The 24694-nt window shown below is 42.7% G+C and overlaps 2 protein-coding genes and 1 pseudogene across 3 annotated transcripts; 2 read left to right on the top strand and 1 right to left on the bottom strand.

The window, feature by feature from the left end:
• The first annotated feature begins 2088 nt into the window (after nucleotides 1-2088).
• Nucleotides 2089-12142, top strand: LOC139912857 (polyubiquitin-B). Of its 2 annotated transcripts, XM_071900779.2 has the most exons (3): nucleotides 2089-2149; nucleotides 2859-4457; nucleotides 11338-12142. In XM_071900779.2, exons 2-3 carry the CDS (start codon nucleotides 2867-2869, stop codon nucleotides 12033-12035), a joined length of 2289 nt encoding a protein of 762 aa, XP_071756880.1. In that variant the 5' UTR covers nucleotides 2089-2149; nucleotides 2859-2866; the 3' UTR covers nucleotides 12036-12142. The 2 variants fall into 2 exon arrangements, with proteins under 2 accessions (XP_071756880.1, XP_078142590.1); XM_078286464.1 differs by lacking the exons at nucleotides 2089-2149; nucleotides 2859-4457 and adding an exon at nucleotides 10398-10525.
• Nucleotides 12143-19505: 7363 nt separating this feature from the next.
• On the top strand, nucleotides 19506-21224 carry LOC139912858 (charged multivesicular body protein 4c-like; the record flags this gene model as incomplete). Its single annotated transcript, XM_071900780.1, has 4 exons — nucleotides 19506-19678; nucleotides 19864-19888; nucleotides 19980-20106; nucleotides 21124-21224. Coding segments are annotated over 4 exons (426 nt in total), but the record flags the coding sequence as incomplete, so codon positions are not given.
• Nucleotides 21225-21983: 759 nt separating this feature from the next.
• LOC139912877 (nuclear RNA export factor 1 pseudogene) lies at nucleotides 21984-24174 on the bottom strand (annotated as a pseudogene).
• Between the last annotated feature and the right edge of the window lie 520 nt (nucleotides 24175-24694).

Below are 24694 nucleotides of genomic sequence, written 5' to 3'. Positions count from 1 at the left end.
CAGTTTAGTTTAGAATCCCATAATTCTATAAGTCTGTAATGAAGGTGGAAGATAACAGTGGGAGGTCAAATCTCTGATCAGAACTGGTAGGTAATGAAGTGAAAGGGAAATTAAAACTATCATTATTTTGCTGGGGATCCCTTGGGACCTCCTCAGGACCCCTGTTGGTCCCCACACCCCACTTTGGGACCCACTGACCTAAATCACAGACCACTCATTGCCCTCAGTGTAAGGTATGGATGTTTGCTTAGTTGGATCGCTTTGACCCCGGAAACATTCAATGACAAACTTTCTAGTCCAAACGAAAATCCTTGTCTGACCTTTAAATTAAGCTCTATGCATGTAGCCTTTGTCCAGTTTTCCATTTCAGGTAATGTGTCAGTGACAGCAGGGCACTGGTGTCACGTGCAGGCATAGTTTAACCTAGATAATCATAGGAATATTATCAAGCCTATTCCTGTGAATAACCTCATATTGACAATGTAATGAACAAAAGCATTGTGCTTTAGGAGAAATGAAGAGATTAACAAGGAAGATAGCAACAGTCTGAAACTAAGATCACATTTTATCATCTACAAATAACCAAAGGTGACTGTTTGTTCATAACTGACAGAACAGTTCAGACCAAGCCGCAAAGTTCAACATCCCGATATCTTTGAAAAACAATGATCATAAGTATCTTTATGTCTGTAAGGCTGTGGGATAATCATAACATCTCCTGTGAGGAAACAAAAAGTTACAAGGCTTATGGAGTGTGTGAGGATTGTGCTTCAGTATTTTACCAACTGATCTGAGAACAAATTGGCTCAACACTGTATCTGGATCATCTGGTTGCAGCTGTTTATCCTGCCAGACGAATTGATCTCATAGCACCACTGACTTGACAGTGTCCTCTCTGACTGTGTCAAGATAAGCAGAATTTAAGGCAAATGTTTTACAATATTAACCACAATTTGTTACATTGTGACAGCCTCACTTTCATTTGACATAGTTTCACACTGAAGTTCTATTCTGAAGTAATATCTTTTAAAACAACTTCGATTCCAACAAGCCAAGAATGAAATGTAGCTAATCTACGGAAATCTATTTAGGTACCTAGTGTGGAAAATACTATCCTGAAGTTGGCAAAATAAGTAACAGAAAATGATTGAGGCACTAAATATAGTTTTGCTATTTAGTCTGAAACATAATTTAAGTGTTATAGTTGTGACTGACATATTGTGGGCCTACCAATTAATCAGCAAATGCCAGCAAATTCTCCATTATCAAACTGTCAAATTACATATTTGGCTTTGGTGTTTCAGGTTGGCCAAATCATGGATATATTCCAAATCTTTATTTAGCATGTCTGTGAAATAAGTAACCTTATGTGGACATGGGTTGCAACTAGAGGATGTAGAAGGTAGGTAAGCAGGCCAGTAAGCAGTGTCATCTCTGCCTCATATACTTTAGTCCTGCAGTCACAACAGCTGGTAGCACATGTTTATGAAACACATTTCCATCTGTTAACAGACACATGTTCACGTTTGTTTAGTTGCTACTCAGCTCTTGATGGCACTCCTAGGTCATGCAATTAAATTGTTCTATGTTCCTCAATAAATTCAAAGATGTATAGCTTCAGTGTGACCTAAAAACATTCCGAATGATATGTTGTTATTCCAGAAAGGGTGAGGTTGAGGCAAGTCACTGTATATCTAATAAGTCATCAAACATTACATGCTGTGGCACAGCAACCAATCGCTGTTCAAACAAACAATGTTACCATCCAATCAGAGGCTCGGGGGAAGGTTCCTGTTGCTGTGGTTCTAGCAAGTTCTGGAGCTATCGCCACAGTGTAGAGCGATATTACTCCGCCGTGAATTATGTATTTAAATATCGTTTTTACGAGCATTGAGTTTTTGTCTAGATATATTATTTTGATCGGCGTTTATGAGGAAATGTGTTGATCTGAAATAATGTAAATATAAATTGGAATAGTGCGCTTTGGAGCAGTGGGAACTATTTTGAAATGCGGATGGATATTGTTAGATGACGTATGTAGACCCTTGTGTATATATACAGTATTCGTCTCTGCAGTGGACATTAATCCTGCGGAAGAAGAGGAGAGAGTTGACGACACAGCTACACTGAATTAACGGAGATTCTTATTGTAAGTACAATTTACCTTTATTTAGAACAAACGCTAGCTGTTTTTGGCGTATATGTATTATATATCAGGTAACTGATGTTTGGCGACCTGGCCCATGTCCTTGTAGCTTCATGGCGATACTGTTAACAAAACCCTCAAGTTGGCTCACGAATTAAAGCTAATATGAAGATTACTAGTTAAATTTATTTCATATTAGTTACATTGATAAGCAAATTGTATACAGCTTTTAATTGTCAATGAATCGTCGACTTCGACGTGGTAGTAACGTTAGACATTTGCGTTAGCTAGTAGCAGTGACTCAACATTTCCAGTATCGTCCATTAGCGGGTAGCTGAACAAAAAGAAGGTCAACATAAACTCAAAATGGCGCTGGGGCTCGACTGGCTGGTTGGCTACCGACAGTTGAGCGATTCTGTGGCATTCTTCCGCCATCACTAGCCTTCAGTAACTGTTAATTAAACAAATGTATAACAATTTTTCCCAGTATGATAACAGATGATGCAAATTAAGTGACATTAATTTAAATGTGTGAATATACTACTACTGTTAATTTAAAACTTAATTTAAAACTTTTACACTAATGTGAAAGCATTTTCAATGTTAAGCTATTTTAAATTGCAGATATATTCTTCAGTAAGCTATTTTGCTAACCTCTTGAGTTTTTACCTTTTGGCATTTGTAACATTTGAATTCTCCATTTCTTGTACAGTTGCAAACATGCAGATCTTTGTGAAGACCCTCACCGGCAAGACCATCACCCTTGAGGTTGAGCCAAGTGACACCATTGAGAACGTGAAGGCTAAGATCCAGGACAAAGAAGGCATTCCCCCCGACCAGCAGAGGCTGATCTTTGCCGGCAAGCAGTTGGAAGATGGCCGCACCCTGTCTGACTACAATATCCAGAAAGAATCCACCCTCCATCTTGTCCTGCGTCTGAGGGGAGGCATGCAGATCTTCGTCAAGACCCTCACCGGCAAGACCATCACCCTGGAGGTTGAGCCAAGCGACACCATTGAGAACGTCAAGGCCAAGATCCAGGACAAAGAAGGCATTCCCCCCGACCAGCAGAGGCTGATCTTTGCCGGCAAGCAGCTGGAAGATGGCCGCACCCTGTCTGACTACAACATCCAGAAAGAATCCACCCTCCATCTTGTCCTGCGTCTGAGGGGAGGCATGCAGATCTTCGTCAAGACCCTCACCGGCAAGACCATCACCCTGGAGGTTGAGCCAAGCGACACCATTGAGAACGTGAAGGCCAAGATCCAGGACAAAGAAGGCATTCCCCCCGACCAGCAGAGGCTGATCTTTGCCGGCAAGCAGCTGGAAGATGGCCGCACCCTGTCTGACTACAATATCCAGAAAGAATCCACCCTCCATCTTGTCCTGCGTCTGAGGGGAGGCATGCAGATCTTCGTCAAGACCCTCACCGGCAAGACCATCACCCTGGAGGTTGAGCCAAGCGACACCATTGAGAACGTGAAGGCCAAGATCCAGGACAAAGAAGGCATTCCCCCCGACCAGCAGAGGCTGATCTTTGCCGGCAAGCAGCTGGAAGATGGCCGCACCCTGTCTGACTACAATATCCAGAAAGAATCCACCCTCCATCTTGTCCTGCGTCTGAGGGGAGGCATGCAGATCTTTGTCAAGACCCTCACCGGCAAGACCATCACCCTGGAGGTTGAGCCAAGTGACACCATTGAGAACGTCAAGGCCAAGATCCAGGACAAAGAAGGCATTCCCCCCGACCAGCAGAGGCTGATCTTTGCCGGCAAGCAGCTGGAAGATGGCCGCACCCTGTCTGACTACAACATCCAGAAAGAATCCACCCTCCATCTTGTCCTGCGTCTGAGGGGAGGCATGCAGATCTTTGTCAAGACCCTCACCGGCAAGACCATCACCCTGGAGGTTGAGCCAAGTGACACCATTGAGAACGTCAAGGCCAAGATCCAGGACAAAGAAGGCATTCCCCCCGACCAGCAGAGGCTGATCTTTGCCGGCAAGCAGCTGGAAGATGGCCGCACCCTGTCTGACTACAACATCCAGAAAGAATCCACCCTCCATCTTGTCCTGCGTCTGAGGGGAGGCATGCAGATCTTCGTCAAGACCCTCACCGGTAAGACCATCACCCTGGAGGTTGAGCCAAGCGACACCATTGAGAACGTGAAGGCCAAGATCCAGGACAAAGAAGGCATTCCCCCCGACCAGCAGAGGCTGATCTTTGCTGGCAAGCAGCTGGAAGATGGCCGCACCCTGTCTGACTACAACATCCAGAAAGAATCCACCCTCCATCTTGTCCTGCGTCTGAGGGGTGGGCAGTAAATGATTCCATGTTCTTACCTTGTTGTTTTTTTATTTTATTTACATGCCTTGCATGATATACAGTACCTGAAGAATTCAAATACATGAGACAATAAAGAATTTAACTGAATTTTCTGTTCTTTCCTGTTCATTTCAGTGTTTAGCCAAAATGTATGATAAAGTAAGACTACAGCTATAATTTCAGTGTTTGAGTAGGATGCACACAGCATTAAGGGGATGCGAAGCCCATTTTATACACAGGTTTTGACTTAAAACTTGACAGAATTGAAAATATGCAGCCACTAGTGTGTTATGGGACTCTGATAATGTGCCATATATACTAGAAACTAGCAGAAGCATGAGTGACCCTCACAGTGTTTTGTCCAATTTGGTTTACAGAGATGGTGTGGTGGTGGCAGTACAGCTACATGAACGATGGGGAATAAGTGTGGCGAGCTTTGGTACGAGCAGTAGTGAAATACTAAGCCCGCTAAATACACTTATTTGGGGGGGAATGGTACACGTTGAAACGTACACCACCAATTTAAGAGACAATGTGACATTAATAGTGTAACTGACTGTTGGTTCTTTAAAACGTCCCGTTAAAATGACCAAGAAGTACGGGTATTTTTCATCAGGCAGTACAGGGACTCCCCTGACCCACAAACACCGCTAGCTTGTGATTAGCAAGCAGCTAATGGAGAGCGTAAGCCACGAGCAGTGTATTCCTAACGAAAATTATAGTTGATAAACCGTTTCACTACTTGTTTGTTGGAAAATAAACTTGACCATAACCAGTTGAATCGATAGTGCAGTGAACATACTTAGTCTTACAATAGGGTTGAACGCGTTTAACGTTTTGATAACCCTGTTTAGCCTTTAGCAGAACAACAGCGCTACCTAAATATATAGTTACAGTGACCTTGTCATCACTGGAGATATCCACGATACATTATTAAGCTAATGGTCAAATCATTAATTCCCACGTTTTCGAATAAGGCCGACATGACACGGAAATCATATTTCCCTTTGTTGTGGTAGTAATGGTGAGCAAAATGAAGTCGTTTTCAGGAAGTGAAAGTTAAAATGGCAGGCTGAGGATATATCCAGCATTGACGAGTGTCTCTAATCTCGTTGTACAGGTATGGTAATCAAAGAAAAAAATATACAACCTGCTTTAGGAACATAACTGGGACCAAAACAGGGATGGATGTATAACCAGAAAACCCCTCAATAACCCCCCAGCACCTCGGATACACTATTTATATAAAACGGTTTTACACAGGCTAACATTTCAGTGTCCTGGGGAGTTCATCCGTATTAAAGCAAAGCAGAGGTGTGTTAAACTGGAGCGTGGGGACTCCTAGGGGTCCCCAGCAAAATGAGAAACGGTTTAATATCTTTCACTCCTTAGAAGTTAGCACTATGAGAAAAATAATAGGAGGATGACCAGTCTGATCATAGGTTTTCCTGCCCACAATTACCTCCTTACAGTGTAGACAGATATACAATTCTGCAATAGCAAAAACATCTCTTATGGGATTGCTTAGGACAAAATGTAATCTAATGGTGTGTGTGGTCGTATGTAGATCTATTAGGGGTTCACTGACACTGGTTATGCAAAAGGTGTTGGTGACTGACTCTGGCATAAAGGTGCATCATCTTCATAAACTTTAGAGTTAGCATTTTTCTTCAAAGTAAATAGTTACTTCAGATGTTTCAAAAAAAGAAACTCAAAGATCTTCAATAACAGTAATCTGAGTAGGCTATATAACAGGAGTAAGACATGCATGTTTTCACAATCTCATGATCTCAGATTCACCTTACAAACCTAGTCACTGGTAGGTGGGGAGGGAATAGTGGGGGGTGGTGAATTTAAACTTATCCTGATTTTACTGGGGACCTCTTGCACTTCACTTTGCACAGTAGTGGCCTAGTTCTCATTGCAGTTGTCTGAATACTGGCATTGTGAAATTAGTAGCCAATTTTGCCAAAAGCTGACTCATTCCACAGAAGGTCTGACTCCCCTGTACAACCAGCCGCACCACTGTAGGTCTGTTTACGACTTTCAACAGCATGTTTGCCTGTGATGCACCTGCTGAGGGTTTATAGTTTAAACCTCCTTGGTTTATAGACCTAGGGGTCTGTTTCTGAACCTACAGCAAAGACTTGAAGAGACTGAAGGAGTGTTGATTAATAAGGCTATGGCGCCATCTATTGTTAACAAAAAGGTTGACATGTTACATAGAGGAAAGATGAGGCACATCAACCAGAAGGGGTGATCTAAGCCAGGGGTTCCCAGACTGGGGTTCAGGGACCAACAGGGGTCCTTGATAGGGTTCCAGAGGGTCCACAGTAAGATGAGGAAATGTTTTACTCATATTATTTTTTCTCTCCCAAGATGTTAGCACAATGAGAACATGTAGAAGGGTGACTATTCTGATCATAGGTTTCACTGCTATTACCTCCCCACCTACAGTATAGACAATTCTGTAATTCTGTATTAAGTAATATCTAACAGCAAACATCTTCTCCAATGGTGTTTCCTTTGACAACATCATATTAATGTGTCTGTGGCTATATGTTTTTGATGCACTGTTTTGCAGCTAATCATACATTGCAAGTCTCTCAACAAGAGGCCCATCAGGAGGAAATAGACTCAGCACCGTCCAGGGATGATCAGCATGTGGATCACACCTCAACTGTTACAAATAGCCACAGCATAAGCATAATACTGGTTGAGTCTCTGAGACCAGGACCTGGATGATGACTCATAGGCCTGTAGTACAGTAACAGACTGAACATGGACATGAGAACAGTGAAGGACAGCACATTACTAGAAACCAGTAGAACAGTGGTAGAGGGGAAAGGTCTGCTGTTGTAGCTGACAGAAAAGAAGCCTTAACAGACCAAGGAAAGAAGATGTCCTCAATAGAGGGATGGCAGAGACCAATACTATTAGGCAACAACGCCATAGAAGAAAAGTGAAAAGTGGCAGTGCGCACAGCTCCAAATCTTGAACACTGTATCGGGTGCACGGTTGTGGCAAGGATCAAAACAAACAGAACACCGGCACTCACAGAACAATAGTCTTCTTATTTATTATGGGCAAAAACCCTTTGTCCATAATAAATAAGAAGACTATTGTTCTGTGAGTGCCGGTGTTCTGTTTGTTTTGAACAACGCCATAGAAGCCTTGGTGTTGGCACATGCAAACCTGTATGGTACAAAGCAACACCTTAACAAAGAGGAAATTGTTATCATCAGAAGGAAACAGCCAGATGTGCCAAAGCAGTTTCTCAAGCTAAACTGGGATAATGGATACACTGGAAAGTGTAGAGAGGAAGAAGCCTGTAAGCTGTAAACAACTGTGAAATAGGGAAGCATCGAGGATTAGAACAACCACTGACTTGCTGCCACTGCACCAAAACCTCAACCACTGGCGAGGGTAAAGACTCCAGGGCCCACATTTCCCGTTTTCAGACACAGCAACACTTTAACTATCCTGACAGGAGCCATAGAAAGAATCCTATGCATTGTGTGGATGTGCGTGGGCCTAATTTAATGTACCACCTGTGATAGGAGGTGCTCAGTTGATCACCCAAATTCTCCCAACCCCTTTCCTGTCAACACCCGACACAGGTTTCTATGTTTAAAAGTACGGCCATTAATGTTGCTTTCAATTTCTCGTTTCGTTAGATAATTACAAAAGACTTGAGATATGTTTCAGAAAATTCCACATGGCAAACCTCATCTGTAAAGCCTGGAAAAACTGCTACCTTACTGTGTATGTAAGATATTAAGTCTGATGATTTTTTTATTTAAATATTTGCATGTTATATAAAACTCCATGGATGTTTCTTGCATGTCCACATAGCTTTAGTTTATTTGCACAAATGATAAAAACACTGGAAGGGGAAATGTGAAAAGAAGTAGCCTACAAAATGTGCAGGTCAGACAAACAAACCCCTGAAGGGCTTTCTAAAGATATCTCATTTCAAAAGAAAGAAAAAATCAAGATGACAACAAGACTTAACTGACAACATAACAAAAAAGAGAATGTCACAAAAATAACAAAATGTAAACTAATAAGCAGGGAAAATAAAATGGATTAAACCATGATGCCTTGATGCATGCAGATAATGAAAATATAGGGAAGCTTAGAGTGCTAGTGAGTGTGTGTGTGTGTGTGTGTGTGTGTGTGTGTGTGTGTGTTCCTGTATGCCTGTGTGTATTCCAAGAGAGAAAAGGAGAAGGAAGAACAAAGAGAATGTGTGTTGTGTTATTGAAGATTAAAAACGCACAGTACATATCTGTCTGGGTTTCCTGCAGTGCGTGTGTCAGCAGAAAGTGGAGGCTGGCAGGAAGGAGGGAGGCTGCTGACACTCACTGCACCGAGCCTGGGGGAGTTTGACCTTGCAAGACAGTAGCGAGCATCAGTGGCAGAGAATTCATGGGCAGAATTTTTGTTTATAAATAAGAAATAAGTTAACGAGGTAAAAGATCATATTTGGTGATGATAAGTGTGTGGTGACTTGTGTGCAGGCAGTGATAATTTTGGTCAGATTTGACCCTCAAAACATAAAGTATGTAACCTACATTTGAATCCAAAACAAAGGCTAAGTTTAGGGATAATAATATGGTTTCCAGTGAGGAATGCTATATGGTTTATGGATTGCATGAGGATTGTGTTGTAGTGTCTCCCATCTAATCCAAGTACAAACTGGCTCAACGCTGTTATCTGGATAATCTGGTTGTAACTGTTTATCCTGCCAAAGGAGTTGATCTCATAGCACCACTGACTTGACAGTCTCCTCAAGATAAGCAGAATTTAAGACCAGTGTTTCATATAATGCCCAATTTATTAAATTCAGACAACCACAGCAAAGAACATATTTCACAGAGAAGATATATTCTAAAGTAAAATAGTTTAAAACACCTTAGATTCAACCACGGCAAGAATTAAATGTAGCTAAATGGTTGCAACTATGGAAATCTATTTATGTAGGCTACCTTATTGTCTGAGGGAGGCTACATACCCTAAAGCTGAAATAAACCAAATAAGTACTTAACCTGTTTGGCCAATTAATCTCAAACATGACCTTTTTAACCATGTAATGATATAGACTTATTATATCCAGTGCCAGCCAATTCTCTGTGATCAAACTGTCAAATGCATATTTGGTTTTGTTATTCAGACAGATTCAATAGTGGATATATTCCTGATCTTTATTTATCTTGTGTCAATGTAATGAGTTGTCTTTTTCATGTAGGCTACGTGGATTTCAGCAGGAGGAAGGAAGGAGAGGGTAGTTAAGCAGGCCAGTATGCAGAGTGTCAGCTTCCTCTCTGCCTGATATACTTAACCCCTGCTGTCACAGCAGCTGGTAGCACATATTTAGGAAACACCTATCCATCTGTTAACAGACACGTTTGTTTAGGAGCTACTCATCACTTGTTCACACATCACTCATGTGCGAGGCAAAATAAAGTCATCTGATCGTTTTATGTACTTCGGTGGCTTGAAAATTATATTGTGAGTGAGAGTAGCATGATAAAATATTATGTGTAATAATAAGGCATTTGAAGAATTTTATCATTACATAAATAGTGAGGCAAATTACAGCAGTTGTAATGGTAAGGCAATATTGTCATGTCATTAAACATTACTGTACAGCAACCAATCGCTGATGAAACACTGCCAACATCCAATCAGAGGCTTGGGGGAGGGTTCTTCTTGTTGCGGTCCTGACAAATTCTAGAGCTATCGTTGTGTACAGAGAATATTATTCCTCCAAATAATTACATATTTATGTTTCATTTTGCACGTAGGCTATCATATTAATTGTGTAGTATCATGGATATATGAATAAAGGTATCGAGATAAAAAAAAAACTGAACGGAAATCTAAATCGTAGACATTGGAACAAGGAACTATTTTCAAATGCGGATGAGTATCATTCGATGACGTAGGCCTACAGTATAAATTATCATATCCCCTAGCAACCATAGGTATTCCGAGTCGACAGGGGAAGAGAGGTTAATACAGTGAAGCAGTGCTTAATACCGAGCCCAATTGTAAGTACAACCGTCAATGCCTTAAAAATATGTTAATAGCAATATTTTAAGTTATTTGTTAGCAGAGATGTACCACCCGGTAACCTTTATTTGATTTCAATTGCTGTCGTCTTGGTCACCGTTTTTGTAGCTTCGCAAACAGTGACGTTAGCTGCGTCAGTTTGAGCCATAACGATTAACCAGAAAATGATGTAAGTTACGAGCAATTTCCTTGAGTAACTGTTAATTGTCAGTCGACTTGGACACAACAATAACGTTACAGATATTTGCTAACGTTAGCTAGTAGCAATGACTCAACATTTCTAGTATCGTCCATTAGCCGGTAGTTGAACAAAAGGAAGAACAACATTAGCTTACTTTAAAATGGCGCTGGGACTCGAGTCTCTGGCTTGCTACCAGTAATCATCTGTTTATGTGGGATTCCTCCTCCATCAAAAGGCTTGTGACAAATTTAAACGTTAATGTTCTAACTGTGACAAAAATCTTTATATACTGAAACCATATCTCCGTTGGTCACGGAGATATTCCAGATGATTAGGGACGTGTTTTTCATTTTTGTTTCTTGTCAGAAGAAATGAAACCAAAAGAAAATGTATAGATTGATACATGTATTTTGATTAAGTTGCCATCAACATCCACTAGGCACTACTTCATGGTAGACTGCTATTTTTATTTATTTATTTATTTTTTAGCTTGGAGCACTTTTCTTAGTTTAAGTTTAACTTTTTTGAGGGGTGCTTTTGTCCTAGCTTCTTTTTGGTTGATGTTTGATTAAAGGGTATTTGTAATGTATGGAATTTAATTTTGTACAGGTGCAAACATGCAGATCTTTGTGAAGACCCTCACCGGCAAGACCATCACCCTTGAGGTTGAGCCAAGTGACACCATTGAGAACGTCAAGGCCAAGATCCAGGACAAAGAAGGCATTCCCCCCGACCAGCAGAGGCTGATCTTTGCCGGCAAGCAGCTGGAAGATGGCCGCACCCTGTCTGACTACAACATCCAGAAGGAATCCACCCTCCATCTTGTCCTGCGTCTGAGGGGAGGCATGCAGATCTTCGTCAAGACCCTCACTGGTAAGACCATCACCCTGGAGGTTGAGCCAAGCGACACCATTGAGAACGTGAAGGCCAAGATCCAGGACAAAGAAGGCATTCCCCCCGACCAGCAGAGGCTGATCTTTGCTGGCAAGCAGCTGGAAGATGGCCGCACCCTGTCTGACTACAACATCCAGAAGGAATCCACCCTCCATCTTGTCCTGCGTCTGAGGGGAGGCATGCAGATCTTCGTGAAGACCCTCACCGGCAAGACCATCACCCTGGAGGTTGAACCAAGCGACACCATTGAGAACGTCAAGGCCAAGATCCAGGACAAAGAAGGCATTCCCCCCGACCAGCAGAGGCTGATCTTTGCTGGCAAGCAGCTGGAAGATGGCCGCACCCTGTCTGACTACAACATCCAGAAAGAATCCACCCTCCATCTTGTCCTGCGTCTGAGGGGTGGGCAGTAAATGATTCCATGCTACTAATTCCAACCAACTAGCCTACTTGTTTTTGCTTCTTTTTTTAATTTCATGACTTGCATGATAAACAAAATCTAATAAAGGATTCAACTGAACTTTCTGGTGTTCATTTTTGGCACAATTAAGTGTAGATTAGGTAAAATCCGGTGTGGAATAATTAAATATGGCTACAGCCATGGATATTGTGACAGCAGGATACATACAGCTTTAACGAGGCGCTGAACACATTCTATATAGTCAATGGGTTTAAACAGTTTTGTAGTGTGTGCAGCCTTTTTGTGTGTTAAGAGTTGGTAATAATGTTGCCTTCACATTTCCTAGGAACACTCCAATGAGCCTTAAATGTAGATGTAGGCGTATGTAAATGGAATATCACTGGTAGGAGTCAGTGTTCCAATTTCTACTGGTACAGGCACTGAAGAAACTTGATTCAGGTTTCACCTGGCCTGGCTTCTCAGATTCTAAATGCACTTTCCTTGCCCAGCCAGGTAAATGTAACTACCCAACTACTATGATAATATTCACATTCTGTTTTCAGATAAAGCTTGTGACATCTGTCTTCTACTTTCACACCTTTGAGGGGGAAAAAAGACCATATAAAATCCACTTGGTGTCATCAAAATGTTAACTGGTTATCCAAAGGTGGTCACATAGTATGATGTCAGTGTACGTTTTCCCACGCTTTTCAGAGTGTTTGGTGTATTTTTGTAGTGCATAAAGGTGCACAGAAACTTGTTTGCAAAATTGGCTAAAGAAAGAAAACTGGGCACCAACATTCGCTAGTTAGCTATGTTTTCTTTTTTGTTTGACATCATAACAGTGTGACATTATTCCTGGGCTGTTGGCATGATCTTACTATACTTAAAACCTCCTTGGCTCTTACCCTGAATTAGTCACTTTTTATGGCCGTGAAGCTGTCTGACAACAGAAACATCTGAGGCGGAGGTGATGGGAAGTGAGCTTTTAAACATTACTGGTGGGCTTTTAACATTATTTCCCCTCAGGCTAAAGTCCTGCAGACTGCAACAACTGCATTTTTGTAACACAATTTTGACCGCATAGTTGACTAATGCCTTGGTCAGGCCAAATGGCTGAGTCAGCTGCATTTCATAATCCATGTAACTGCTAATATATGCAAGAAATAGATGCTGTGTCTGTTATTCTTTCCTGAAGTGCAGACTGAAGCAAGTTTTTTGTCACTACTGTGTTCTTGTAGCCATTCCACTGTGACTAGTTCTTGTCTCATTGGTGGCAGTAAAAGTCAATTGCAGTAGTCAGATCCACCAGTCAGAAGTAATGTTAGTATGAGAGTCCATTCATGTTAGCTAGCTTGGTCTAAGATGGTGACACACCAGGAAATGATGGTCCACTGCAAAATTTATGACATTAGATTATTTAATTGTTACAATGAAACATAAAACTCCAAATAGGATAGGAAATGGGATCAAATATGCCAAAACACCCTAGCTCTGACATTAACATGAATGATTAACATTCACTATTATAATGGATCATTATTGTGCCACATTCAGTGTTTAATGACTGTGTTTCACAAAAGAACTAATTAGGAGACAAATAATAATGCAACTGGCAATTGCTATTCTCACATTAGTGCTGAAAGGTGTACAAAATGAATGATATTTTAAAATCGTTCTGTACTTTGGCTATCTAAGTAATCAGTGAAGATCCAAACCAGACACAGCGAGGCCTAACTGTGTTGAACTGAGCTAATAGGAGACGGCAGAGAGGGAAAGGGGTACCAGAGGTGTGATTTTGGCAGAAAATGATCAGGTTCTTGTTAAGTTGAGAGGCCTGTCACAAATCACACATTTTTAAGCACCGTATTCTTTGGCCAACTGAGCCTGGGCCTCAAGTCCTTGAAGTCCTTTTAAGAACACTGTATCAGCACGGGCCTCTTCCTTCACAATGAGTTTCTTTCTCCTTCTCCCACAGGGTCAGCTGGCACCTCAGCTGCTGTGATAACAGCCTGGCTGGACTACAGCTGACTCTCAAGCCCCAACTCTGTGGCCTTAGCTGCCTCTCAGTCTCTGAGATGATGGCTTTGTTAGACCTCAGCTGGAGGCCCAGGTCACCTCAACAGCATGTCTGGAGTTCACCAGGTTGAGAGGGGCCATCTGTAGCTGCCTGTTGCTGTTATTGCTCACATTTCCCTCTACCACATGCAGGACTTGAGCTGATCCATGGCACCAGGGCCTCTTCTTTCTCACTGAAGCACAGTCTCAGCTGCTCCTCCACCATCTTCTGGCTAGACATTCTCTTGATTTGCCAGCTGGCCAAAGTGGGATTTGACAATGACAAGCACATCCATGGCATCACAGATCTGTATGTAGGCATCACTTACTTAGTACTAAGGTCCTCTTAAATAGACTGGTGTGTCCTTTACCCTCCACTCCTCTCTTTCAGGTTCCAGAACAAAGCTCATAGAAATTTCAGAACATGAAGCTTTCCGTTTTTTTGCTGCAGCCGCATTGTGACAGTGTGACAGCTTGACAAATCCTCCTGGCCATATGATTTCCACCACTGGCTGAAGGAGCCATCTGCTCCTGCCCAGGTACTTTTATCATAGTCACATGAAGAAAACGGACAAAGAAATCTTTCCCCTCCACTCCCACCTCCTCTACATCATAACATTCAGTTTCACTGGCTCAGTACAGATCCAGATTGATGTCCAGAAAAACACAGTAAGGGTCTGCAGCTGTTTTGGACCAGAACCTCACTCATCTGTCTGACCAGCACTGAAGAAAATGTTTCATTTACAGGGAAATTTATACCAATGCTGATGCTCTGTTTGTTTGAAGTTAACATTGTATAATCCTTATCTAGCAAGGGGAAGATGTTTTCTCTGCTGATTGATTCATTACAATAACAGGATTGTGATACCTAAGGTCACCCATAGACGTCCTACCATACTGTTGTTAAAGAACAGTAGGCAGTCAGATGGTGTGCATACTATAGTGAAGAATAAGTCAAACCGCCTCCATAGATCAAGTTTCTGCCTTACTGACAACATTACAAAACAGAACAAACATCACTCAATAAATATAATGTAAGGAGGCTTTATTGTCCAAACAGCCTCTTCATGAAGGAGTGGATGGAAAGAACACATTCAGATTCACACCTACGGGCGATTTATTGTGTCCAATCCGTGGATGTGTTGGGAGTGTGGGAGGAGACCGGAGCACCCAGAGGAAACCCCACGCCAACACAGGGAGAAAATGCAAAACATTAAAACTATATCTAAATTATATACTGTATCTAAGTAACTTTTAGTCTTACATATTGTTCTGAGTGTTAAGATAGAGAGAGAGGGAGAATGACGGCAGCAGGGAGAGACAGGAGGAATGAATCAGCAACACAACCCATCATGTGAAAGTTGTATGTGAGTCCAGCACAGTGTGTTGTGATGTGACAGATAAGCACCTTTTGTCTGGGACCTCAGCAGCTGGAGTCTGCAGGAGCGTCTCTCCTCTCTGGTCCTCATCACCCTACACAGTTAACACAGAGCTTCAGTACAGATCTTAGTTACTTCTTTAGTAACAAACACCATGGCTCCTGCTGCTGCTGTGACACTATTGAAAACCTATAGACATGTGTGAGGCTGTGAACAAAGGCTGGTATAGTGCACCATAGTACAGCAGTTCACTTCTAACTATTGAAATGTTTGAAAATGTGGCACTCTTTTCCAAAAAAAGTGTTGAAATATTTTTAACTCCTGCTACTTGACAGAGCTAAGCTGTCAGTAACACACAACAGTGCAACCTTTCATTGAAAATAATGAGGAAAAGCAGCAGCGTTGTGAAGAGGTTCCTGGTGGACAGGCAGCCTCACTTTCCCCCACACATTAGACTACAGTAGATCCTGATGTCTTCAGGGAAAGCAAGTGTACATCTACATCTACAACAGTGCAGCTTCTGTGAAGCTGGGCTTCTGTGAAGCTGGGCGTTTGAGAGCTAAACTCGCGCCCTCTAGTGGTTCTGTTAGGCTTGACCCGATTAGCGGCTGGATTCACAGCAAAAGAGGCGGTGGTACGGTGCAACCGAAGGTGTTTATTCACCCACAAAAATGACATAACAAAACTAGTTTGCAAAAATGAGAGCATGGCTGTGAGCAGCTCTCCAGGGTCCTACCAATAGCAGAGTCAGATGAACACTGGCAGCCTTTTATACTCTGCCTCAGGTAATTAACCTGGATGCTACCAACTATAGGGGTCACTTGAACAATAGCATTCAACAATACAATATACTGCCCCCTTTAACCTACCATTCTACATATCTATCAGATACATACAGTTAAATAGATGTTGCTCTCAAACAATAAATACTGCAACATATAAACAATATACATTTGAGTTCAAACACCCACACACAACACACCCCTCTGCTATCCCATCACATGGTCCCTCCCGGAACTATATATAGGTGCTCGGACACCCCAGGGAACTCTTTCGCCTGAACACCCTGGAACACAGACAAGACAACACAGGTAAGTGATTGCATGAACCAACAATTAAATACCTTACATTGCACCACTGTAGTATTGCACTTAGAAATATATATTGCACTTAAGGTATTGCACTTAGAAATATTGCACTTGCCCATACCAAATCATGACATTCAACCAACCAATGAAAACCCATTCCATATCAGGTTAAGTACTGAACATTTGTTTGTTTCCTTCAGGTGGAGCTTCAATCCTTACCCATGCTGAGTAACTGCTCCAGCAGGACAAGATAAAATAACTCACACAAACAAACTTAAAATGTTTAGTAAAATATATATTCAATAAAATACTTTAAATCATGACTCGGTTTGCAATTATTAATGCTGTGCAAATGTTACTGTGCAAACTATGCTGTGCAAACCATTTAATAAATCAAGTGTACAATACAAATGTGCAAATAGTGCAAAGGATTAGTAACGAAGTGCGCCTTCGTTACATTTCCTCCCCCCTCTCCTGTGGGAGCACAGTACCTCAATCCTCATGGATACGGGACAGACAGTCAGCCACGACGTTGGACTTCCCTGACCTGTAGCGGACGGTGAAGTCATATGGCTGCAAGGAGAGGTACCAACCCGCGATGCGCATGTTTGCATCCCTCATGCGATTCAGCCACTGAAGTGCACGATGATCGGTCTCCAGGAAGAAGTGTCGTCCCAGCAGATAGTACCTGAGGGTGTCGATGGCCCACTTCATCGCCAAACACTCTTTTTCCACTGTAGAGTATCTTGTTTCTCTGTCCAACAGCTTGCGACTCAGGAATGCAACCGGCTTCATCTCTTCATCCACCTCCTGCAGCAGCACTGCTCCGAGGCCCACTCCAGAAGCATCTGTTTGCAGGGTGAATGGCTTATCAAAGTCTGGACTGTTGAGAACCAGATGGGTGCAGATTGCTTCCTTGAGGTCTCTGAATGCTGTCACACTCATCAGTCCAGCGCACTTTATTGGGGGCTGAGGCTCTTGTGAGGTCATTCAGCACTGCTGATCTCTCTGCACAGTGGGGAATGAACTTCCTGTACCACCCCACCAGGCCCACAAAGCCTTTCACCTTCCTCTTGGTGGTTGGAACAGGGAAGGAACGGATGGCTTCAACTTTCCCTAATTGTGGCTTGATCTTGCCAAACTCAATGACAAAACCGAAGTACTGAACATTTGTTTGTTTCCTTCAGGTGGAGCTTCAATCCTTACCCATGCTGAGTAACTGCTCCAGCAGGACAAGACAAAATAACTCACACAAACAAACTTAAAATGTTTAGTAAAATATATATTCAATAAAATACTTTAAATCATGACTCGGTTTGCAATTATTAATGCTGTGCAAATGTTACTGTGTAAACTATGCTGTGCAAACGATTTAATAAATCAAGTGTACAATACAAATGTGCAAATAGTGCAAAGGATTAGTAACGAAGTGCGCCTTCGTTACAGGTTCCATGCAGAAGTATGGGGCTTATGTATTTATGAGCATAATGGTTTTCAATCTTGCTCCTCTGGACCCAGAGCCCTGCTGGTTTTCTAGTAGGCATCTAATCAGGGACTGATTTACACCTGGGATGCCAGGTGAGTACAATTAACTGCAAGTAACCAGCTGGTAGGATAGACAACCAGCGGCACTGTGAGTCCCAAGGACCAGGAACGAAAACCACTGCTTTAAACTAGAATAAAACCAGGGGTGTCACTGAGTTGGAATGCATTGGAACGGCATTCCAGGAGTGAATTTGATGACTGCACGCGTGTTTCAGTTCTGAAAAAATAAATACAGAGCAGTAGGCCTACAGGTTGTATCAGTTTTTGGGCACTTAAACAACTGCCCAAGTAGTTCCATTAACCTTCTTTTATTTTGTGTGCTAGGGTACTCCTGAGAAAAATGACTATTGTAAACATATTTTTTTAAGCATATTATACAAATATCACAGCAAAATTCCCTATTGAAATATTACAGTGTTATCATAGGAGATTAAAAATACCATAAAGTATGATAAGGCTACTATAAACTCATTATTAGTACCACAGACACAACAGTTTCCATAGGATTATTAGGCCTGCAGTGATTTTTTTGTTTGGATAGTAATGACCTCACAGTATATCTAATGTTATGAGGTTTGGATTACAACAGCACTACTGCAGAGAGTTGTAACAAGTGAATTTATAAAAAAAAAAGTTTATTTTAGTACACTGTTGGTATACTTATTTAAAATTACATCATAAGAGAGTAATCTTTTATTTTACTTTTGTTGTACTTGCAAAGGGTATACTTGATAATGCTATATTTAGTCTTGTACTTTTAATGATTCTAGTATAGAATAGTCTAAAGTCACAAGAAGTTCAAATATATCTTACACTTTTAGCTTTTGTGAGTCAACCTGAAGTATACTAAAGTATACATATGTAAACTTAAAGTTACCTTAAACTATACCTACAAGTACACTTTTATTATTTGCATAAGTAAACCAAGTATTCTAAAAGTACACTCAGTTAACTTAAAGTATACCTAGAAGTACACTTTTATAAACTAAAAAGTGGGCCAATTGAATCCCACTTTAGTACACTTCTTATACTTAAATATACTGTAAAAAATACGCTTCAAGTTTACTACTTTTTTGTAAGGGTTAAGTGACCGAACAGCAATTACAAATTGGAGGTTTATGGAACCTGAAATCCACGATATCCAGTGTTAAATCATGGGTTCTCTAATGTAGTTTCGTGTATGAGACCTTGAGCTGCTACAGCCATCGCTTGGTGAATAACTTCAGCCTATCAATAAACTTCATGATATAATGGGAGGATCCCAGGTGCCTTTGTGAATGCTCAGGACTGGGTGTCACTCTCAGCTATATGACATTACTAGAGGAATGGTGTAAAACTGGCACAAACAATAATACACAACCATCTTCTCCTATGGCTCTTTCTACAATCTGACCTCCTGCTGTATCAACTGCCCTACAGGCCTTGAAGAGGAAGAAACGCTTGGAGCAGCAGCTCACCCAGACTGATGGCACACTCTCCACCATTGAGTTCCAGAGAGAAGCGTTAGAAAATGGCCACACCAACACCGAGGTCCTGAAGAACATGGGCTTCGCTGCCAAGGCCATCAAGGACGTCCACCAGAACATGTAAGAGACGTGCAGTAGAAACAGAGAAGGATTGGTCCTATTTTTGTAAAACCTGCATTCTCTTACTATACCTTAAATCAGTGGTTCTCAACCTTTTTGGCTTGTGACCCCTTAAAATGAAGCGATGGCTTCTTGCAACCCCCTGTCAAAGACAGTCCAACCAGAGAATGGTTTTCCCATTTCAGGTTGTTTCATTTGATATCACAGAAGGTATGTCATTCGCCACTAATCTATTGACTGCTTTATTACTATTCTACAAAATGCATCTTAAAGATATAATGCTGTTTATGTGTTTTCTTAGGATGAACTGTTGGCAGAGCTGGCAGAGTTGGAGCAGGAGGAGCTGGAGAACAGCATGAAGAGCAGGGGCAGACTGCCGAGCGCGCCCACCTCCACACTTCCTTCAACACACCCCAGTCACCGCTCATGTAAGTACAACACTGCAAGGACATGATGCATTTCAGGACCAAAAACTTTTTCTTTCACCAGCCACTTTCACAGTTTTATCAGAAAAATGTGACTTTCAGATATGAACCTTGCAAAGCAGCTGGTTAAGCAGGCAACTTACCTGTCACTGTCAAAATTACCAGTATTTGGCTGATGGCTTGTTTTAATTTCCAACCTTAATAATTGTACCCAAACATTTTGATAACATCTAATATTAATGGTCCCTCCTCCTTTTACAGCATCCCAGATAAAGGTTGAAGATGATGACGACATGCATATGCTGGCAGCATGGGCAACTTAAGTCTGTTAATGCAGCCTTTCACCCGCTGATGCAGGGTAACACACACATGATATGAAGATTTTTCTATTTTTGATAGGGAAAATGAAGTGCCTTACATTGTTTTGTAAATTATCTTTTCTTTATGAACTTATACTGCCACTTGACTGGTCTTATTTATCAAAAATATTTGAAATTTTTAAGTGAAGGATTCATCAAGATGCAATAGATCTATGTTTAAATGCTTCTCTATTCTCCCAATTGTCATTCTCATCTAACCTCCAAAGAATGTAGGTAAGATGTTTAACGTTACCCCCTAACCGGAATGTGACACGTTTCACTTGCCAGTTTCACTTTTGAATGTAGGCTACTACCTTTCAGAGTTGGTATGCAGAAACAGCAAATGTTAGAATACACTGGCACAAGTTCAGGCTCACCTAACACTGCCTTTGACATTGGGTCATACTGATGTAACATTAGCCTGAGGTTACCTGACTGCTAAAGTTAATTTCCCAACTTGCAGAAAACTACATCAACACAGTCTGCTAAGCATGGTTAACTTGCTTTGTGGTGGATGGACAAAACCCTTGATTTATTTGATAAGCTGAAAGTTGAGAAAGGTAGAATACTACTAGCCACTAGGATGCTCCAGTTAAGCTAGTTTTACCCTCCACTGAATCCCTGCTTAACACTGAACGCTTTATCAATCCAATGACCACAGCAGACGATGTCCCTGACCCAGAAGAGGAGGAGAAGAAGGCAGCAGCTGCAGCCCGGGTGGCCGACCATCTGTCCCAACTTCGTCAGGTGCTGCTGGGCTGAAGGTGGCCAAGAAAGAGCCTGACGGGCAACATTATCCTGGGCCGAGAGGAATTTCGCCTGGAGAGAGCCGCCGAGTTCGGTGCCATGCCATTGTTCCGACGGCCCATTATTCCGAAACCCCAATAGTCCGAAAACTCTATGCCTGGCTCCATCCACAACCGTGGCTTCTGACAGCCTTGACCGTAAGCTTGCTCTAACCCTAACCTCAGTGACCCCATGCCTCAACCCAACCACCTCCGGGATAACGGGCTGTCGGACAAATGGGCTTTCGGTCCAATGGGTGGACATTTTTCGAACTATTGGGGTTTCGGAATAATGGGCCGTCGGAATAATGGGCAGTCCCCCCGTGTTCTGCGTGAAGAGGCAGACGGAGGTGGAGGGGTGGCAGGTGACTGTGGTGGACACTTTGTTAGCCTATTATTTCTTACAAAAATGATAAAGAGCGTGCCTCTGTGACACCACAAAGTTACGGAAGTCCAAACGGCTCGTTTAGAGGCTCGGTTTTCTAATATGGATTGTGTGGATTTAGCTGGCTACCGTACGTTTTGATACTTTCGCGATGTTTAGATAGCACATCCAACTCCTTTATAATCAAAGAGGCACGATATGGGACCTTTAAAGGACTATGTGTAGGGGCAACGACAATGCTTCATAAGCTTTGTTTTTGTTTTTGTTTTTTTGGTCTACATCAGCTTTAATAAAACAAGGCAAAGAAAGAAAAAGGATCAAACAAAAAATCCATATAAATAAAATTACAGTTCACTGAAATGATTAGGCTACTATTTCACAGAAGGTATCATGTATTTATTCATTTTGGGAATGCAACGTCTGGGATCTTGCCTTCCATCTTCAACTGGGTGAACATTTGTGCAGCTCTGTTGAAATCCCACTCATTGTCCTGTAGACACTTTTGGGACCACTGCAGGTTCATGCCAGATTCCAGGGAGAAGGCCGAGAGCAGCTCCTGCTGCGGTGCGGTGAGGGTGGGCACCGGGCTGGAAGACGGGGGCGGGAGCCCCAAAGATCTCCTCTGTTGTGGCCATGCGGATGGAAAGCTGGTCGTTCACTATGCGCAAACCAGAATTCCCGGCAGGGACTGTGATGAAGACTCGAGAGAAGGCTTTAGTGGACTCCCCCGATTTACCGTCCACTTCTTTGAAAATTCCGCTCACTGTGAATGACAGTAGTGTATTTGTGCAGGTGTTTACATCAATAGTGAAGAAGGCAGGGTCATGCTGTATTTTGGGGAGCTCGTTGAGGAAAGCCACCACATTTACTCGTGTGTGTTTTAGTAGGCGAGACTGCATCGTGGAGTCTTTGATCCGCTTCAGGTTTCGACTGTCTTTGTGGTATTCTCCCAGACCGCTCCTTGAGGGGTTCTGTGTCACCAGGGAGAAGGAAGCTCCATCATGGTAGGCATCCAGAAGAGGCTGTCTGTCCCCTGAGTCATAGATGCTGTAATACTGTTCCAAGAAGCAAAGGATGAAAGCCTTGATTTCATCTGAGCCAAAACAGCTGTCCTTGAACAGGGGGAAGGCGGTGGGCGCTGCCATGTCAAAGCCTATGGGTGGGGGGAGGTCATGGCCATCCAGTTTGAGAAGTTGGGGAAACCTCTGCCGCACAACACTGATGTAGGAGGCCTGAGGCCTTGAACAGGTCACACAGAGGGTTCCCAACCAGCCACAGCTCCACCAGCTTCAGGCCTTTCACCTTGTCCAGCTCCTGGTCTGACTTCAGCCTATTGTGGAACAGGTTGAGGGTCTTCAGTTTGGGTGCCTTGGGGACCAATTCAGTCAGTTTGTCCAATTTCTGAATACGGTTGTTGCTCAGGTTCAAACACACCAGCTCTGGAATGTTTTCCTCAATGATCTTGATCACAGCCTCCATGCTTGTCTTCCTATTCAGGATGACTTCAATGTTCTGGGACGCCAGGTCCGAGTCTGTTCGGATGTTGTTCAAGTCAGGTGCTTGCTGGGAGCCGTTGAAGCGCTTTGCCATGCATTGCTTCAGGCGCTCCAAGTGTTCAGGCTTCAGGCCAGAGAGGTGCTGTGCGGCAGAGGTTTCCCCAGCTTCTCAAACTGGATGGCCATGACCTCCCCCCCACTCATAGGCTTTGACATGGCAGCGCCCACCGCCTTCCCCCCGTTCAAGGGCAGCTGTTTTGGCTCAGATGAAATCAAAGCTTTCATCCTTCGCTTCTTGGAACATTATTACAGCATCTACGACTCAGGGGACAGACAGCCTCTTCTGGATGCCTACCATGATGGAGCTTCCTTGCCATGCAAGGAAGCTCCATCATGGTTTCTGCTATTACCACAAAGACAGTCGAAACCTGAAGCCAGAGAGGAGGAAGGACGGAGGAGATCTGGCGTTGACGTGTACTGCCACCTTATAACCGTCTGTGTCTGTGATCTTGTGGGAACATTTGTGCAGAGCAGCGGCGGCAGCGGCATCATCCACATAAAAATGGGCCGTGTGACTGTCAATATGAAAATGTACAGGTGTGTAGGGCACTGAACAGATGCTCTGGAGAGCTGTCAATAACCAGTTCTTGTCATATTTCCTTCCATGTGGTATCGTTACATGGACCAGCCTGATCGGCTTTTCCCTCCTCCACCACTGTTTTCTCCTCCTCCGCCTTGGTCTCCTCCTCTCCCACCTCCTCTCCCTCCGCCTCCTGGCCTGTCTCTGTCAACCCGCCCATCTCCTCTCAGATGGGGCCTTCCGTAAGGGTTGAATCTGCGCTGGGAGCTGCTGTCCTGGGAGCTGTCACTCTTAGTTACATCCCCGTCATTGTCAAGCCTGGACCGTGGTCCGGGCCCCCGAAGTTCCCGGAGTGGCCTCCCCGCTGGCGGTCCCTGCGGGACCCGTCGCTGTCCGAGCGACCCCTGTGGGAGTCTCTGCCTCTGCGGAACTGCGGGCCGGTTCTGTCATCATGCCCATCCGCCATTCCTGGGAACAGCGTTAGTTCGAAAACACAACCCTGGATGAAAAATAATATTTACAAGGCCCAAATTGTCTGTTTTACGATACACAAAAGCGAGGATGTGTGAAGATACTTCAGCATTCCACAAGCTTAACGTTAAGCATAAAGGTGATTGTGACGTGATCACAATGAGTGTTGTTTACTTCCAATTCAGCTGGTTAGCTTCTTTTTTTTGTTTGTTTTTATTATCATCAGTATCAGATATACAGAAATACCCAAAGGCATAAATGCAGTAACAGTACAGTAACAAAAAGTAGCAAACATACAACTCAGGGGTTACAAACAAAGCTTGACACAAACGAACAGAAAAAGAAAATGGTGCAGTAAACATTACATTAAGATGTTAAATTTGGAGCACAAATTTTAAGTTTTCACAGCTTTTCTATTGCATGAGGTAGATAATGTTCTAATGTAGGACTCTGCTTCCTTTTTAAAGGTACAAAAAAGGGTTTTAGTTTTTAAGACCTTGCTTTTATGGATATAA

This window comes from Centroberyx gerrardi, chromosome 11 (assembly GCF_048128805.1).
Source record: "Centroberyx gerrardi isolate f3 chromosome 11, fCenGer3.hap1.cur.20231027, whole genome shotgun sequence".
In the NCBI taxonomy this organism is placed as follows: Eukaryota; Metazoa; Chordata; class Actinopteri; order Beryciformes; family Berycidae; genus Centroberyx; species Centroberyx gerrardi.
The sequence above is the reverse complement of the archived record's forward strand: the minus strand, read 5'-3'. Positions and strand labels throughout refer to the sequence as shown.

Coding starts and splice junctions, on each gene's coding strand:
- LOC139912857 (XM_071900779.2), top strand. CDS start 2,867: ATGCAGATCTTTGTGAAGACCCTCACCGGCAAGACCATCACCCTTGAG. Junction 4,458..11,337: donor TCTTGTCCTGCGTCTGAGGG/GTGGGCAGTAAA, acceptor AATTTTGTACAG/GTGCAAACATGCAGATCTTT.